Source organism: Anoplophora glabripennis, unplaced genomic scaffold (genome assembly GCF_000390285.2).
Source record: "Anoplophora glabripennis isolate ALB-LARVAE unplaced genomic scaffold, Agla_2.0 scaffold1484, whole genome shotgun sequence".
In the NCBI taxonomy this organism is placed as follows: domain Eukaryota; kingdom Metazoa; phylum Arthropoda; class Insecta; order Coleoptera; family Cerambycidae; genus Anoplophora; species Anoplophora glabripennis.
Window position 1 is genome coordinate 1 of NW_019426064.1, and position 19,191 is coordinate 19,191.

At 34.8% G+C, this 19,191-nt stretch overlaps 1 protein-coding gene across 1 annotated transcript in view; it reads left to right on the forward strand.

Moving 5' to 3' along the window:
• Positions 1–3,313: 3,313 nt before the first annotated feature.
• The window catches only part of LOC108915629 (zinc finger protein on ecdysone puffs), a 50,199-nt gene continuing 34,321 nt past the window's right edge, over positions 3,314–19,191 (forward strand). The window contains exons 1-3 of the mRNA XM_018721717.1: positions 3,314–3,390; positions 11,300–11,577; positions 14,684–14,752. Coding sequence (XP_018577233.1) covers positions 11,323–11,577; positions 14,684–14,752 — 324 coding nt within the window. The 5' untranslated portion in view covers positions 3,314–3,390; positions 11,300–11,322. The remainder of the gene's footprint in view (positions 3,391–11,299; positions 11,578–14,683; positions 14,753–19,191) is intronic.

Here is a 19,191-nt window from a genome sequence, read left to right on the forward strand (position 1 = left end):
TCTGACATATTACGAGACTTACAATACACAAACGTTAGGGCCCTTTCTTCTGGCGCTCTTCTTGCTTCGCCGGCTCGTCTGTGTCAACCCCGGGGGTGGTGTCATGTTTATGGTTGGGTACGGTAGTGCGGCAATGCAGCCTGGGATGCGCTTTGCTAAGGTGGCCCTTAGGCTAGCGCGTGAAGGGTGTGGCATGGAGGGTATGGAGGGGTGTGTATGTGTGTGTGTGTGTGTTTCGTTGTCTTCGTTTTTGATCCTGGCGGTCTCTGAAACAGAAAAGGTTAACGGGCAGGGTTGGGGGGATGTTGTTGGGGTGGTCACCCAGGGTCAAAAAGTTGGTGTCTAGGTCTTTTGTGTTTGTCGGTCACGTCGGGTACGTAGTCAACGGCTTGCCTGAGGAGGGGATTGTCATGTCTAGCGGCTACGTCAAACCGTTTCTCCGCGTTTTGTCTTATTGTCTGTGTAGCGTTTGTGTATTGTAAGTCTCGTAATATGTCAGTGTTTCTTACGTACCAGGGCGCGTCGGTGGCCGTGCGGAGGGCTATGTTTTCCACAGCCTGTAATGACTTTAAGTGGCTTTTTGCCGCGTGACCCCACGCCGTGGAGGCGTAGGTTAGCTGCGGTTGAAGTACCACCTTGATAAGCGTTCGCTTATTCCTTAAACTGAGGGTGTTTCCACCTTTGAGTAAGGGATAGAGCCTAGCCCTGGTGGTCTTCGCTCGCGCCACCGTCTCCACGATGTGCGGTTTCCACGTGAGACGCTGGTCCATCGTCACGCCCAGGTATCGTGTTTGTCGATTCCAGGAGATGGGTTCCTGGGATAGTGTCAGTCTGTCGAGGTTTTGTGGGATTTTTCGTTTGGTAAAAAGGATAGCCGAACTTTTGTTGGGATTAATTTTGACTTTCCACCTGTTGCACCAGGTTTCAAGTTGGTCTAAGGAGTTTTGGAGGAGGGAGACGGAATATCTAGGATCTACGGATTGGGATGTGATTGTCAGGTCGTCGGCGTATAAGTATATGTTGGTGTTGGGGGGATGTGGGATGTCGGAGTTGTAAATGGTGTATAGGTGTGGGGACAGGACGGTGCCCTGGGGGACACCGGCCTCCATGGGACGGGTGGTGGAAAGGGAATCTTGGATTTGGATGCGGAATTTTCGGTGGTGTAGGTAGGATTTTATGAGTTTGGTAAAGGATATGGGATATTGGTTGGTGAGCATTTTCATCAGTAGGCCTTCATGCCAAACCGTATCGAAGGCCTTTGCGACGTCCAGGAAGACAGCACCAGTGTACTGTCCCCTGTTGAAGGCCGCCGTGATGTGCTCGGTAAGGCGAAGGATTTGGAGTTCAGTGGAGTGATTGGGTCGGAAGGCGAACTGCTCGTCTGGAATGACTTGCAGTTCTTGGGAGTGGGTTCTTAGACGGGTTAGGATAATTTTTTCTACCACTTTGCTCATAGCCGGGAGCAGGCTAATGGGCCGGTAGTTGGATGGGATGGTGTGATCTTTGTTGGGTTTTAGGATAAGGATTATGTTTGCTGTTTTCCAGCGGTTTCACCCAGAGCCGCCTTCACCCGTCTGTTAAGTAAGTTTAAGTCGTGTCTGTATCCGGGGAGGCGGGTGCGGGTGGCAAGCCGTTTCACACGTCGTCTGTCATGTATTAAGTTATTTATGTCATCGGGGAGGGTGCCCCGGGGGTTTGTCAGTCGGGGGACAGTGGTCTCCGTCGTAGTCTGAGTCAGTGCGTTTTTAATGTCAGTTTCAAGGGAGTGGATTACCGCCTCCAGATTATGGGTGGTTTCGATGACTGGGAGCGCGATGTTTCCTTGCATTACTGCTCGGAAGAGCTCCCAGTCAGTGAACCTCCTCGTGAAGGTGCCTTCATATCTCTGTCTTCGCCCCAGATCCAGAAATATTGGATTGTAGGCGGAAGACCCTTCGTATTGGGTGGACATTTGGGCATTTAACGGTATAGATTTTAAGAGGTCAATGTTTATGACGTCGGGGCGTCCTACGGGTCCGTAATGTGTCGGTTCTGTCGGTCCGAGTATCGTCAAGTCGTCGTGTCTGTCTTGGTAATTCAGCAGGACGCGACCTCTTGTGGTCGTCGTCCCGCTGTGCCATATGGGGGACTTCGCGTTAAAGTCCCCGATGGAAATTCTCTTAGGCCAGGAAAGGATTTTGTCTAAGTCATTGTCAAGTAGTGGTAGTCTGTGTGGGTGGTAACAGGACACCACCGCAACGTCTCCATGCCGTAGCGATCTCACCGCTATCGCCACGGCCTCTGTGTTTTGAGTTTGGAGCCGCTGCAGCGGATAGTGGTCGATGCACTTCTATACTATGAGTGCAACACCACCCCCGTTACGGTTTCTGTCAGGTCTGTATATGTCATAGTCAGGGATGGAGGTACGGGATGCCTCGCTGAGGTAGGTCTCCTGGACAGCCATAACGACTATATTTAGACGGTTCAAGATGTCCACGAGATCCATTTTTTTGGCCCGAAACCCGTCAAGGTTCCAGGACGAAATTCTCAGCGAGGAGGGTTGGGAAGACCGACGAACCATTAGAAGTCGAATAATTTTTGCATATTCGACACCATGGTCGTCAGCTGGACGCAGAAGTCCTGAAGACGCTTTGTTGCGTCAATCAGGGCCGCCGCGCNGAAAGCACAGCCAGGATCAAGAAACGAAGACAACGACACACACAAACACACCTCCCCATACCCTCATTACCTCTCCCTTCCCGCGCTAGCCTAAGGGCCACCTTAGCAAAGCGCATCCCAGGCTGCATAGCCTCCCTACCCTACCCAACCATACCAGACATAAACATGACAGCACCCCCGGGGTTTACACAGACGAGCCGGCGAAGCAAGAAGAGCGCCAGAAGAAAGGGCCCTAGCCGGCGGGGCCCAGCCAAGACAAAAGGAGGTTCCACAAAGCGACCACACCGGCCGCATTTGCGGTCGGGGTAGACGACGGATGGGGCCCACCTACGAAGGCTGTCCAGGCCTACACGAGATGAGGCAGGATAAAGAGGGATAATCCCCCTCGATCCCAAATCNCAAAGCGCCTACACCGGCCGCATTTGCGGTCGGGGTAGACGACGGATGGGGCCCACCTACGAAGGCTGTCCAGGCCTACACGAGATGAGGCAGGATAAAGAGGGATAATCCCCCTCGATCCCAAATCATTGAGACCAATTTTTAGCCATGGAGTGGTGGAGTGACGAGGATCGATGACGGATGGATTATGTTTTGTGCTGTCAATTGACGACCACAGATGTATAGGTAATAATTTATTTCTGTATATCTATGGTGTCCAGACAAGAGACAAGTCGATATCATAGAAAATTTAGTAACTATATTTTCTATGGTCGATTTCGGTGATCTTGATGGGTAAGTTGTAGCGTTTTCTATTTTTATTATTAATTTTTGTGGTAGGTACTTAATTGTAATACATTTTTATTAAAATTTTATTCGTGATAGTATTCCTTTCAGCTTGTAGTAGAAGTGTCTTGTAATGAAAGTATGTTTCCTACATTCTACATTTTATATTTTAGTTTTTCGTAATTATATTGGATGGACGCCATTCGCCATTACAACTTGGTGGTAGCGTGGTGGTTTTGGTTTTCTGCATATAAAATATATACGTTTATGTGAGGTATTTCTTAGGGTATTGAAGAGGATAATGAAAAAAATTTTTAGTGATAGAACATTTCTGTTTAATTTTACTATCTGAAGGATCGCTTTAGCGGCTTTTAAACTGCCCTAAAAACAGACCTAAATAGTTTTAAGTTTTGTTTTGGTTCCATAAAACGGTTCTAGGGCAGTTATTATAGAGACAAATTAGTTAATTAGTTGATTCTTGTTATAAGAACTAAGGGAAGATATATAAAAATTAATAAAAAATAGCATGAACCTAGTCCTAACTTAGCATTAGTCGTTATTCTAAGTAGTGATCAGTTCCATTGAATAAAAACAATGTGATATTTTAATGAAATGCCACTGGATTAGCCATAATCAATTACTATTGATAATTGTGATCACTAGTTAATGTTGGTGCATGAGACGAGCACAAACATTACGAGTGATTGTTGTTCGTGTAAATGTATAACTATTGTATCATAATAAAGTAATAAATTGACATACCTTCCATAAGTAAGGCATTTCATAGTCCCTAACTCTAGCATTGAATCGATTTATTCGATGGTTGAAATCTACCTATTAACTATTCGATAGCTGAATTCATTCTGTAGAAGTTAAATGTACAGATTTCAATGTCAAGATAGTAAAAAATGATAACCTCCAGTCGTTTTCACCAACATTGATATGAGGGAGTTAATTTGTAAGAACCCTTAATCTTTATATTGAGAATACTTTCAAATATAGCTTAAAAATTTGTTAATTATAATTAAATGTAGTTTGCTTTTCACAGCATCAACCAAGTTTGGATATCAAACGTGTTGTTTTGCATTTTAATATTTATTCAAAATTGTTAGTTCTTAAAAATGGAATGGTCAACTAATTTGAATCATCCTAGAATCATTCTCTGTCGAAACCTAAACAAATCTCTTGGTACTTTTAATTTTTGTGAATGCTTTGAGCCACAAAAGTGGCAGTGCGTGACCTACTGTCAAATATTTCAAATTGATATTCGCGAATGCAAAACTGAATAGTAACGGAGAACTAAAAATTGCATTTATTAATGTATGCGAAAGTAAAATTAACGAATGTAAAATACATTTATTTAGTTTAATACAGGCTGTTACAAATTCGCTTCTTACTACAGGGATATCGGAAACGGTAAGAGATATCTCTTCTACTATATAAAGTAGCTTCAATGGGGGCAAAGTTGCATAATCAGGGGATCAACATTATGCCTCTTAATAATTAAGGCTAACATGATTACTTTTCAAAATATTTGAATAAAACCGAAATTTTGGAAATCCGTTTTTGTTTCATTTCGGCTTTGTTTGGGGTGATATTCAAGAAAGAAGAACACTTTCTCATGGCAACTTTTTGCCCTCTATTGAATGGCATAATCAATTTTTATATACAGTAGCCAGCTCGCTAATCAGACGTTCAATAGTCTGACATTTCCAGTAATCGAACGTTTTGAACGCTTTTCGTGTGGGCATGGTCAGCTGTACAGTCGGACGGTTTTGTTGGGTTACCGCTCGGTAATTGGACAAAAGCAAATTCATTGCACTCCACCGCACAATAGATATGTTTTTTCATTTACAGTAAAATTAAAACGTGAATTTTCTAGAGATTTTTTATGGTTTATCATACTATTTTTGCCCGTATTTATCATATTATAATCTATAGGCACACAAAGAGTCAATAAAAACTTATATTATAAATTTGATGAAATATTACTTTTATATTTCTAATGTTCCTTGTAAATTTTTGTAATTATTTTTCTTTTATGTGGTTGCGTGGAAGAGCGAGGAATCGAACGCCGCCACTATTTTTTCTTTTGTACAAATAATGTGAATAAAGACATTTATTATTATTATTGTTATTATTATTATTATTATTATTATTATTGTTATTGTTATTATTATTATTATNTTATTATTGTTATTATTATTAACAAGTCATACAAATAATACATATTATTATTTTACTTAATTTTAAAAGTATAGTTTTTCAATAAACATACCCTACTTTATATTAAACTCTATAGCCTAATCAAATTGTGTGTTTTTAAATGACAGACTCATATTTTGGGTTACTTCCAATAGTCAGACACTTCCAGTAATCGGACAATTTAATGGTCTAAGACATGTCCGATTAGCGAGCGCCTACTGTATAACGTTTCGTCTCTCCAGGACCATCAACTTAATTTTTTTAAATACGATCCTGGAAATTTTATAACATATTTTGCAAGCTTTCATGAATCCCAATACTTTACTGCCTCAGCCCGAACCAAATTCAAATGTTTAGTCTCCAATAATTCATCTGCAATGTATTCGCTCCAAATTTATCTAAATTTTTTATTTAGATTTCAATGTTTATTGAATAATCGTACACTATAAGTGTCGTTAGACCCTGTGAAATCCACCTAGTTATTTAAATTATTATCACACTTATTATGGTATTACATAATTAGATAAGTTATTGCGTTAAAATTAAAACATTACAATTTTTATTTAATTATGACAAATTAATTCTTAAAAATGCATATGAACAACTAAAACTCCAAATGAATATACATATACATTAAAATATGTTTTGTATTATTAAATGTTCAAAAATGTTTCCGTTTTGGCAAATGTTGAAAATGAAGATAAGCATAATATGATCGGAATTTATTATACCTGTAACTGCAACTATGAAAGAGCATGTCCGATGAGCTGTATTTGTATGAATATCCTGAAAAGAATTAGATCGAAATTTGTTTGAATTTTGAGCACCCGAGAAACCCAGAAATAATTATGAGTACAGGATTAAAATTAATAATGTTTTATTGTAACATGTGATGGTAATTTAAATAAATGGATTTCACAGGGTCTAATAACACTTGGAGTGTATGATAGAAATCTAAATTTAAAAAAAAATAGATAAATTTCGAACGAATACAATGAAGATGATATTTTGAGACAAAACTTCTGAATTTGGTTTGGGTTGAAGCAGTACAGTATTGGGGGTCACGAAGACTTGCAAAAAATAAAATAAAATTTCCAGGGTCGTATTTAAAAAAATGAAGTTGATAGTGGTCCTGGAGAGACAAATCGTATGAAAATTCATTATGCCATTGGATAGAGTGTAAAAAGTTATATCACCTCAAACAAGGCAAAAATGAATCAAAATCGGATTTCCAAAAATTCGGTTTTTTTCAAATATTTCGAAAACTAATCATGTTAGCCCTGATTTCTTAGAGGCCTAATGTTGGCCCCCTAATTATGCAACTTTGCTCCTATTTAAGCTACTTCGTATATCTTACCGTTTCTGAGATCCCTGTAGTAATAAGCGAATTTGTAACAGCCTGTATACATGATATATCTAAAATGCTTGACTAAATTTTAACAGTGAATTCTACCTCGCAAGTTAACAATAGAAGTTAAAATAAATGTTGTTGGGATGCACTTAGCTTTTGAGATACAAGGTGTCTAAAATTTATGAAAATTTAATATAAGTCGCATAACACAGTGTGTGGAAGCCATGTAAATATTTTATTTGATTCATGATTATTTCGAAGATATTATTTAAAAAAATAAGGTGCTGTTTTCACACTTTTGGTAATAATTAGCTAGTCATTGTCAGATTTTACCATTTATCTTGAAAACAGTAAATTATAACGTTATACAGCAGAAATATAAATTTATAAAGTCTATGTTCCCTGTTTATAATAGCTAATCATGTTTTAAAGGGAAATTACTATCTGAAGCCCTGAATATATATAATATCTTTTATGTCGGACAGTTCCCGAGATAGTAATGTATTATTAGTATCCAATTTTGAACATACTTTATATCAACAAAAGGTATTAAACCATTTATGAAATTAAAGTTCTTTTTCTCCATCCGTTACAAAACTATGGCATTTTTTGAAGAAGTCTAAGGTTGTCATTTTCCTTACTGAGAAAAAAAATGGTATCTTAGCAACAAAAGTATTTACTTTTAATCTTAGGAGCTAAAGTTAACAGTTTTAATCTTTCGATTAACACTTTTAATCGAAAGATCAAGTTTTAATTTATAGAAAAGTTTATTCAACAATATTTACAATAATGTTTGTTTATCCACATTAATATTAAATACACAGTTTGTATTAAAATTAAATAAACCACTGAAACTGACACTAGCCTCATTCTTGGAGCAATTCTCAAAGCAGTGCAACACGTTTTATTAGTAGTTATTATTTTCAGATGTGAAATCAGAAATGACAATGGTGCTTTGTTTATCATTACCGCTATCGACTTTCAGTATTCTTTTTGCAATATTTTTATTCAAAAGTAAGTCTTCAATATAGCCTTCCGCCAATTGACTAATTCAGAATGGCATGTGCCTGCAATAATAATAATATATATTTTCCAATAGACAGTTTTACACTGTATAAGAATTTGTCACACATAACTTATAATCAAATCTAAATTAAATAAATTAACAACACATTAGATCACATATAGTTCACATAAAAATAACAAAATCGCAGTCCATTAAAATCTAAAGTACTCATCCAAAGAATACAGACACATATCAATTAGGTACGATTTTAATTTCTTTTTAAAAAGTTCAACAGTACAACAGGTCTTTACATCATTAGGTAATTTATTAAATACCTTAAGGCCCAGACAGTTTGGTGATTTCATGGTGAGCTGCAGTCTCATAAATGGTATATGGTATTCATTTTTTTGTCGTGTATTGATTTCATGAATTTCCATATTGGTATAAAATTTAGATTTATTATTAAATACATAATTACACAAAGCAAATATGAAAAGACCAGGTAGAATTAGAATAAAATAGTTTTAAAAAAAGTCTACAGAAATGTGAACTGGAAACATTAAAAATACATCTTAGTACCTTTTTTTGACATACAAACACGTCAGAAGACAAGAGACCCACCCCAGAAACAGACACCATAATTTATTCTACTGCCAACCTGTGCATGATACAGATTTATAAGTTGCTTAGTTACAAGCACAGTACGCAAATTTCGGAATAAATAACAGATTGAATTCAGTTTTGAACAAAAATTTAAACAATGAGGCTACCAGGACAAATTACTGTCAAATTCAATTCCCAAAAATTTAACCTGTATCTCGTTATTAATGGGAATGTCATTTATATTTAGGTTTAATTTAGTAGTTGCACGTTGACGATTATGAAATGAGACCGCATGAGTCTTTGTCACATTAAAGTAAAGATTATTTTGACAGAACCATGTATATGATTTATCAAGTATAACATATTTGGTCTCTATGTCATAAGAAGACTTATCAGAAATTAAAAGGGAAGTATCGTTGGCAAATATAGTAAAATGAATGTAGAAGCAATGGTCGTTGTCATTAATATACAACAGGAACAACATAGGACCCAACACGGAACCCTGTGGTACACCCATGGTTATAGTCTGTGTTCTAGAATTTATGTGTTGATCACCAGAAGAATCTATGTTTAAGACTAACATATTGACTCCGGTTATTTAAAAATGAACATATCCAATCTAATGAAAGTCCACGTAATCCATAAATTGATAATTTTTTCGATCGATGCAGTCAAAAGCCGTGTTAAGGTCACAAAAGATCCCAGCAGGGCATTCACCTGCCTCCATAGACTCTAGCACAGCCTAATAAAATGAGTGAATGGCACTACTAGTGATTTTCCCGATCCCAATATTAGGACGACCTATAAACAAACAATAATTGACGTTCTACCAATCCCTGTGGACGTAAAGCAACATATTTTCGATAAAAACTTAAATAATTGTCTCCCAGTACAGTAAACAGAACGTGGTTTTGGTATTGGGCAATTTTATAATTAAGGTGGATTTCACGTCTTGACATTATCAATTATTGTTAAATTGACTAATTCATTCATGCGCCTGCAACCCCCAATATTAGGACGACCTATAAGAAGCTTTTTAAAAATTTTGTTTATTTTTAAAGCTTCAGATATAAATTATCAGGTGCACTATTCAAAAAGCAAATCAACTTGCTCCTTTGTAAATACTCGCGATTTTTTCGGTACATATCCCTCATTTTGTCTCCATGAAACGTTGGTTGATACATTCATAAACTCGAGATTTCTTTGGGTGAAGATTCAAAGAAACCTCTTTAGCACACTCCAGTATCTCCTCAGGTACATCTAAATCTTTTTTAGATTCCTTTTTTTACAGAGTTTTCAGCAAATTGAACCACAATCACAAATGAACTCAATTAGCAGTATGGCGACTAATATTTCACAAAGTACCCTTGATTACATCGATATATCCTACTGAATAATGTCAAAGCACAAATTAATAATTAAATGGGGAATTTTGGTTGGAGAAAAAATAGCATGTTTTATTCGGATTAAAAGTGTCTTTCTTGTCTCCCAATTTTGCATCCTCATAAATACAAAATTTGCTCGCCATACAAGTAATACTTTTAATTCTAATATAACAATATACTAACTATTTCGTGACTTATTCTATGACATTTTCTATCTTTATATAGTGCTTAAAGAAAACTATCCAGCAAACAAATTTTCAGCAGTTGCTATTTTGTTATAGTCACTTGGATTTTTTTTTAACAGTTCAGAAACCAAACAATATTCGATCTTATATTGTTAAATACTGCATGTACAATTCAATTCTAGTCGGTAATTCACAGAGAATTTTTTTATACAGTAGTGTTAATCAAAATCTTGATTTTTCTTTGTATATTTTGATGAGTTGATAAGCCTTTGTCACAACGCTGATGTTATGTCTTGTTATTATAAAGGAAGTTTATTTGTACCTAATTACAATACATATACAACATAAATTTTAGTGTTTAGTGTGACTGTAGTCAATTGAAAGCCTTATAGGTAATTAGGTACGATTAAAATTCTTTGAATTAAATATCGATACATAGGTAACTATAAATTCACTCCATTCAACAAATTATGTTGTGACAAGAACAACTTAAGATTTAGCCACAGTGTACGGGATTTTTGGGATAGTATATAATACCGTAATATATGTACTCTGAATAAAATATATGAAACTGACATTGAAAACACTTTATTAAGAGATTGTAATGTTCTACAGGGTATCACCTAACGAATGTTACATATTTCAAGGGCATAATCTAGAACACAAATGGGGTCGATTTAACCAAACTTGCTTAAACGAAAAATGTCGCAAAAAAGTTATATGTTTCTCTTTTTTATTTCTTGTTTTCTCCTTAACTCAGAACCCAGTTAACCGATTTGAGTAAAATTTGCTGTTGCTTAGTTTCTCTTCATGCAGTGATTATGTTCCTATTAGGTTAAATCATACAGGTCGTTCATTTTACTATAACCCTTTGTGAATATTCTTTATAGAGATCAAATTTTTTAGCAAATAACCAAATCAAGTAAAGTGAATTTTTAGTGAATTACATTTTCTTGAAATGTCGAAAATGAAACATACAAATACGAATTTAAAATATGATAAAATAAGAAATATTCAGCTAATGGCTGTAGGATATATGAACTAGAAATTAGACTAAAATAAAAAAGGTTTTGTCTTCGTTCCTATAATAGTGAAGGTTTTTTTTTAATGTAGTGATTTTAAAGTATTTTTAAGGCAGTAAGAACATTGTAAATATTTTTTTTATGTAATATTTATATTTCAGTTTCAAGTTAAAACCTATCAATAATGTCTCGAGGTCGAGGTTTTTCTTCTCCAAGGGGAAGTGGATATAGAGGTAATTCGAGCAGAGGAAATAATTCATGGAGTGGTGGAAACCGAGGTGGATATTCTGGACATGGGGGCGGTTCTAGTGGAAGATTTTCATCTTCCTTCTCAAATTCATTAGATTCGAGAAACTCTTTTGACTCAAGAAATAAATATTCTGGGGCATCAGATCGCTTTTCTAGGACACATGATGATTATCATAAACCATACAGACCAGTAAGTTTTATTATTAATCTACAGTAAAATGTAGGCATTTCTTTCTATTTTTTCTACGGGCAATGGGTTTTATCTTTTGTTTTTGAAATGGAGAGCCTCGAAAATGATTTTTTAAAATCGAATTTTAGGCATATCTTTTGTTAAAAAAAATGTATTGTATTGAAATTTGGTACATCTTTCAGTGACATTTTATAACAACTTTTTTCAGGTTAGGTTTTTTATAGTGTATTAGAAAGTAAAACATCATTTTACACAAAGAGGTACTCTTGTTTACATTACAGAAAATGCATCATTTTTTAAAAAAAGGCAATTGATTGTCCCAAGGTTTCTGTTTTTAATATACAAGGTGTTTGCAATCGTAAGGATAGCTACTTTGGATGAAAATAAAACCGATTTAGATCAATTTACCTTGGTACAGATTTACTTCCTTAATAAGTTGGTCTTAAAAAATTTATTTCATTCAATGATTTTAACGAGTCCCACGTGACCACGATTGTTAGGCAACCAAACTTACAATGGAGTCAGCGATTAACACAAAATTCCCTGAAAACAGAAAATGAGCCCAGTGGAGTACATTACTACAATTCTTTACATACATTGAACTTTAATTTGCAAAACGTGTTTCTTCTTTCAGTAGAAAATAATTACACACCTCTTAAGATATTTTGAATTTTTATGCCGTTCTATATTAAAAAAAGTATTTTTTGTTTGAAAGAGGTTGTCATTTTAAAAATATAGGCTCTTGTAATCCACTTTCGTTCAGAGATAATGAGATATTGTTAATGAAACAAAAAATTTTCATTGCTTTATTTTTTATTTTTTCAATATTTAAATATAAATTATAGGTTAATTAATTTAGTATACAATGCTAACATAAACACAAAGTTTTTTACTCAGCTAACAAAAATATATTATATCAATCAAATTTATAATGGATATTCAAAATGACCATCTTCGTTTTCCAAACATAAATCAAGCTCTCAAAAATACGTTCAAGTTGAATTGATTATGTTTATTTCATGTTCAATTGCTGCTTCCAGCTCTTCAAGTGTGTGAAGAGGATGTTTAAACCCCTAGTAACAAATGTATCACCATAAAAATTCCTGAAGATAGTTTCTGCTGCAATATGTGCTGTAGTTCTATCTTGTTGAAAATATTGGAGGATGTAGTTTTTTCAAAAAAATTGTCGCAATTTTTATCTGAAAGTGAAATGGTTGTTTTTGTGCATTATGTTTTCTAAGAATATGAACCTCATTTCCGGTAAAAACTGAAAATTTTGAAAAGATTGACACGTTTGAGAAAAATTTATTGATTTTCACCATTTTTTTTTTTTTTTTTCACTTGAATAAAAAACCTTTAAAATTATGATATCATTCCAATTGTTGGTTCATGTTTTTTTGTAATTTCATAAAGAAACACTTTCAATTCTCATAACGATTGGTTCATAATTTTTTGAGCTTGTGAATAAAAAAAATGTTTTCTCAAAAAAAATGAGTGAAGATCTCCGAGAACTAGAAATTTGAGAAAGGTGTCTATTGAGTGCTTTCCGATCAATCAGTGATTCCAGATTCCAGCACCATATAACAGTCCTTCTTCCTCATTCCTCATTCTTAGCTTGCGTCTGTTCTTTTCTGTCTTAATAAGTGACTAAAATACCTAAACAAACGCTCCACTTTACCTCCTATGTGCCCGAGCATTGACTCGATGGGCGTTTGGTTTTACGCTTTACGAATAAGAATATCGTTTTGAAATTCTGGCAGCGTATTGTTGAATAAATATACTAACAATTTATGCAATAAAAAAAAATCCGATTTTTTGGACCTCGTAATGTGGTTTCCCCCATTAAAGTACCATGGTTTTTCGGGTCATTATGTAGTATATTTATTTACTCAATGATTACCCTAAAGGGTGTTCAGGGTGTTATAGTGTGGCCTATGTACGTGGTCACTGCCAATAATTACAGACAATGTACTTCGTTAGCTTTAGCTTTGACCTGCCATCATTGTTCTTGGGCAAGGCTCCGTGGACTGATATTGATTTTGATTCTTGTTGTGGGTTCTAAGACCACTATAGATTGTCAGACAATAGTGGTATAAATAAACTAAATATAGATTTCTTAATTTTTTTTTTGAAGACAAATGTCGGTTATTTAGGTTAATTGAAAACATTTTTAAAAACCATTCCTTTTTGTTAAAGAAAATCATTCATGTCATAGCCAATTTGACAACAGGTCTGAGAAGAGAAAAAGTGTCCAAAAAGTAAAAATGACACACCTAGTATTAAATGTTTTAATTTGTTGGTATACTGCGATTTAGTGTAACCAATGCCCTTTACAGGTACCAAAAATCCACTTGACATCACGCTTCTGAAAAGAGTTACTAGCATCTCCGCGGACTCTTGCATCTGCCAAATTTTTTCTCTAAAAATTAATCTCAAAATCTATAACTCCTAGGTACAGGGAATATTTAATAAAGTCGCCCGCAAATTTCACGTAGAATACGAATTTTCAATAATAAATAACGAAGTTGGTGTCCACTTCCATTATAACCGGCAGTGCTGGAGAGTTCTAGATATTTTAGTTGTGTTCGCTCCAGGGACATTGTCATGTTGCCAAATTTTCTAATTTTTCAGAGCAGTATTTTCCATGATATCGATCAATGCAGTTCCCAGTGAGACACCCTGTAGAGCCTTCATAAATGATTACAAGCCAAGTGACTAGTAATTTTATTTGCTTCACATTTGCAAATAAATTTTTGTAAAATTAAAACAAGATCAAGATTACATCAAAACACAATATGTATTCTATTTCACCAGCTGGTGATTGGTGTAATTTTTCACGAGATTTTATTCAACCAATCATGGATCGCATTATCTCGAGTGTAGACGTAACGGTTTGTCATTGTTCATTGGAAATTAATCATTAATATTGGCGACGCCAAGATTTAGGGAATTTTAGTTACCAATACCAGTCGTGCATTGTTGGGTTGCCTAAGTTCGGCGGTCACATGGCTTGTAAACATTTATTAAGACTGTATAATGTTTATTTCTTATATAATTTCTTAAATTGTTGTTATATCTTTGATATAAATTTATTGATATCTTTTAGGATTCAAGTTATTCTGGACGTGACAGCGGTGGACGAAGATCTCCAGATAGAAAAAGATTGAGATTAGAGGTAAGATTCTATTTATCATTTTGTAATACATAAGGAAAAAGAAGGAAAACAGGAAAGCATTTACTAGAATTTGAAAAAAGTATTTTTCTGGCAATTGTTTTTGTGTTTTCCTCAATTCAAGAAAGTATTTTGATATACGTTGCACAACCTCTGATTTGGTGACAAAATAAAGGGTGTAATGAACATGAACTGACTGAATAATGGGTGTGAACCACACTCATTTTTTTTTTTCTTTTTCTAAAATACGGTAAGGGTTTTTGATTTTTTATGTTGGTTAATTTTTGTTACACCATTTATATGATGCGAGATGAGGAACAAATTATTTGAGAAAAAAGTGTAAGGAAAGGGTATACTACATATTTTAAATAACAAATTAGTATCATAGCTAAAGTATTATTTATCCAGGTGTTGAATATTCTGACAAAATTGTACGATATGATTCCCAAGCCAAAAATAAGAAAAAAGTTTATATGTTGAAGTCAGATAGGGTGATTGACCCAAATATATCCTAAGCAAATGTTGCTCTGTTTCAATTAATACAGTGTCAATATATATAGAAAAATTTGTATTAGCACTATTTTCGAAACCATTTCAACTGAAATTTGAGTAATTAATTTTTAGGGTGAGAATTTCAAAAATTTTATTTTTACCACTATTAAGTTTGCTTAATTTTGAGAAAAAATGGTATTGAATTTTTTTTTAACAATATTATTAGGTCTGACATTTACTGTATTGTAAAGAACTAATTTAGGTAAATTTAATTTTTTCCTAGGAAAATCCTATCAAACGAAATCAAACGGTGTTCTTTGATATTAAAAATATAGGTATGCAAAAGATATTTAATATGGACAGGCAAGATACCTAACTGTTGATAATTTGATAAACTGTAAATAATTTATTTGAATTAGTTTAGTACCTTTATAATAGAGTGAAAAAATATTTATTGAAAGTCAAAAACCCAACAAAAGTGATTCTTTGTTTCACTACATGTTAAGGAGAATCGGGTGGTACGAAAAAATTCAGCCAATTTTGTTTTATTGAGATATATTATTTTTGCAATGTGAACAAAACAAATTCTGTGAATTATTCTTGAATTATTTATCGATTTATATTTAATTACTGTCAAAAATTTGACTATTTACATAGGTTCTTATGGGAAATATTATCATACATACCCTTACAATCGAATTACCGGTGAAAAAATTCAAATGGTAAAAACAAAAAATATAGACTACCTGAATAATTGATTAATAGATGAGCAATAAATTATAAAACATAAAAAGTTCTGACTTGTCTTCCGCCGTGTAATAAACGGCAACAGCGCAATAGAGTATGACTGAGGTTAGATGGTGGGAAATTTAAATAAGCATTTCGATACACAAATTAAATTTCAATATATTTTTTAAAATATTTTTGGCTGCATTATCATTGTATCACGGCATAATACTAATACAGGGTTAACTATCACTTAGTACATAAATTTTGACCACACGCTCAGGGAGGCCTAAAAGGTAATAAAAATATTTCGAAATTTTAGCTCGATGTTTAAAAAATAGGGCAAAACCCCCTTTGTTCCCTGTAAATCGACAGTTATGAATCGTCATCTGACATGATTTCACACAGCTGTTCAGCAATATTTAAAGGCGTTGACATTTTGCCATTGTAGAAACGACAGAAATAAACATTTTTTATTAATACCTACTTGATAGATGTTAATCCAGATCGTGGCAGAATTTTACATTTGTTGTTGTTAGTTCCGTTGTTGCATACTATCAAAACAACATTTTTGCACATTGCAGATCCGTTAGGACTACACAGTAACAATAAAACACCACCACACACAATTAATTAAAATGTCCATTGAAGTGAATAGGAATTTAACAAAAGGAATAATAATCGAAAAATCGGAATGCACCAGTCACCCGCGTCTAATTTGATTTCTGATATCCGTAGCGGTGTTGAATTTGCATTCGACTCTCCAAAACATCCCTTTAGATTTGTTCACATCGCATGTTCTTCACGTACATTATATATAATCTTGAATATATTTATTGGGATACTGGAAAACGTATGTGTAATTGCATACAATACGGTGCCTTGATAACTGTAGTGAATGTAAACATAACCCGAAAATCGCGCGACTCAAGTTGATCTAGTGGCCTGGATAGGTACTGCTGAATTATTACAGAAAACTATAAATACCCCGGGGACTTACAGCTTAAAATAATAGGTACTAATTATTTTATACGAACATCGACGATTTTTGTTTTTATTTTTATTACTAATATCACTATTTAATTCCCCAACAGCAAAAGAAGTTTAAAAACGAGATGTCTGAAGTGCACCTTACGCTACTTGCCTAGAGATGGGGCTGTTTCAAATTTTCAATAGGTGACTACGACTCTATTTTCACAGAACAAACAGCTGTTGAGTTCAAATAATTTGTCGTTTTGTCGATGTTTGTGTTTTTGTTCACGTACGTACTTTTAGTAAGTAATTATTTGTGTTTACTATTATTTATTAGTGTAAAACTCTACAAGGATGTTGAAAACGAATAGGTGGTGGTTTTGTATCTTACTTTTTTTTTACTTGAAGTGAATTTGTGTTTGCAAACATGCCATATTCAAACTCCGAGATGACGCATATGGTGTTAACATACGAGAAGTGCGATCAAAGTGCAAATCGTGCAGCAGAGGAATACCGGTGGCGTTTTCCGAACAGACAAAATATGCCAAATTCCCCCACATTTGTAAGAATTGTGCAACGTATGCGAGATTCTGCCACATTAAAAGCACGTAGAGGAGGACCAGGAGGTCAAAATAATTTGGACCATGTTGAAGTCGTACTAAATTTGGTAGAACAAGAACCTTCCATAAGCACTACAACAATGATCGCAAGAAAACTGGAAATATCGCAGAACAAGGCAAGCAAAATGAAATAAAACTAAGTTGTGGAAGAAATAGTAATACATCATTGACATATTGACAGGCTTGGAGGATTCTAAAGGAGAATGGGTTTCATCCGTATCACATCCAAAAGGTCCAAGCGTTAAATGCCAACGATTTTCCGGTGAGAATGGCATATTGTACTTGGTTACAAAATCAAATTGAACAGGCCCCAAACTTTGTCTCTAACATTCTTTGGACTGACGAATACTGTTTTACACGTGCTGGCATTTTAAATACGTATGTAAATTTTGAAAATAAAGAAAGAAGGCGTTTAATTTTTAGTTACATATCGCAATAGTCATTTTTTATTTTTATTATTATTCGACGAATTTTCTTAGCTCTTTCAAGGGGCAAATTTATTGTTTAATAATATTCAAACATATGATTTTGCCAGACCTGTGCGTGCATTTTTGGGTAAACAGTGTCCTAATCATTGGATTGGATTGGGGGGACCAACACGATGCCCACCTCATTCACCCGATTTAAATCCAATGGACTTTTGTATTTGGGGCTACATGAAATCCATTGTCTATGAAACAGAGGTCGACAATGTACAACAGTTACATGCACGAATTCAAAGTGCAGCTGATCAAGTTCACAACAATCCTGGACTTTTTTGCACGCATCTGTGGCTCATTGGTTAATCGATTGAAGTTGTGTGTCCAGGTTAACGACGGCCTCTTTGAGCAACTGTTGTAGTGCTTTGGCCGTAACCGTATGGCAGTGTTATTGTGTTAATTTTTAATTTATGGTTTTCCCAACGGAGGGGATCCACCTGGTCGTGGTCGTCGGGCTGAGTACCATATCGGAATATCAGAAAGGTAGATGCTAACCTCGGTGCCAACATATTCTGCATGTCTTTCTTATCAAATAATCGTCAACATTTTGTAAATAAAAGTTTTTCTTCAAATGCGCGGATAATCGATACACGTGGCAACTAGGGTTGCCAGATGTGCTCAAAAAAAAAAACAAATTAAATAAATAATTCTTTTATTCCACAATGAAAAACAAACAAACAAACAAAACAATATTTATACCTAAGTAAAAAAAATGTCACTAATGTTAAAATCTTTTTCATTTTTTAATATATTTTGCATTAGATGCCGCTGCTTTTAAGTAGTAGTAGTGGATTTTGAGATAAGCTATGAGTCATACCAACGCAGTACACAAGTTTACGGAACTATCAAGCGAGGCGGACTTTTTCAGTTTTCACTCTACGAATCCAGTGCATTGTTGCCTGTTAGATTTGCGCAACAAGTTCAGCGGCGAAATAAATTCGTTTTCCGCGCGCTGTTGCTGCTGTTATCGTTTTTAGGCAAAAATTTTTTCCGAAATTGCAGGATATTTTATGAATTCAACAAAAAACTGGACATTTGCTTGTCCGGTTTACCAAACTTTTTTCAACTGGACAGGCATAAAAAAACCGAACTGTCCGGTCGAAAACCGGACATCTGGCAACCCTAGTGGCAACGCGGCGCTGTTTCACTACCG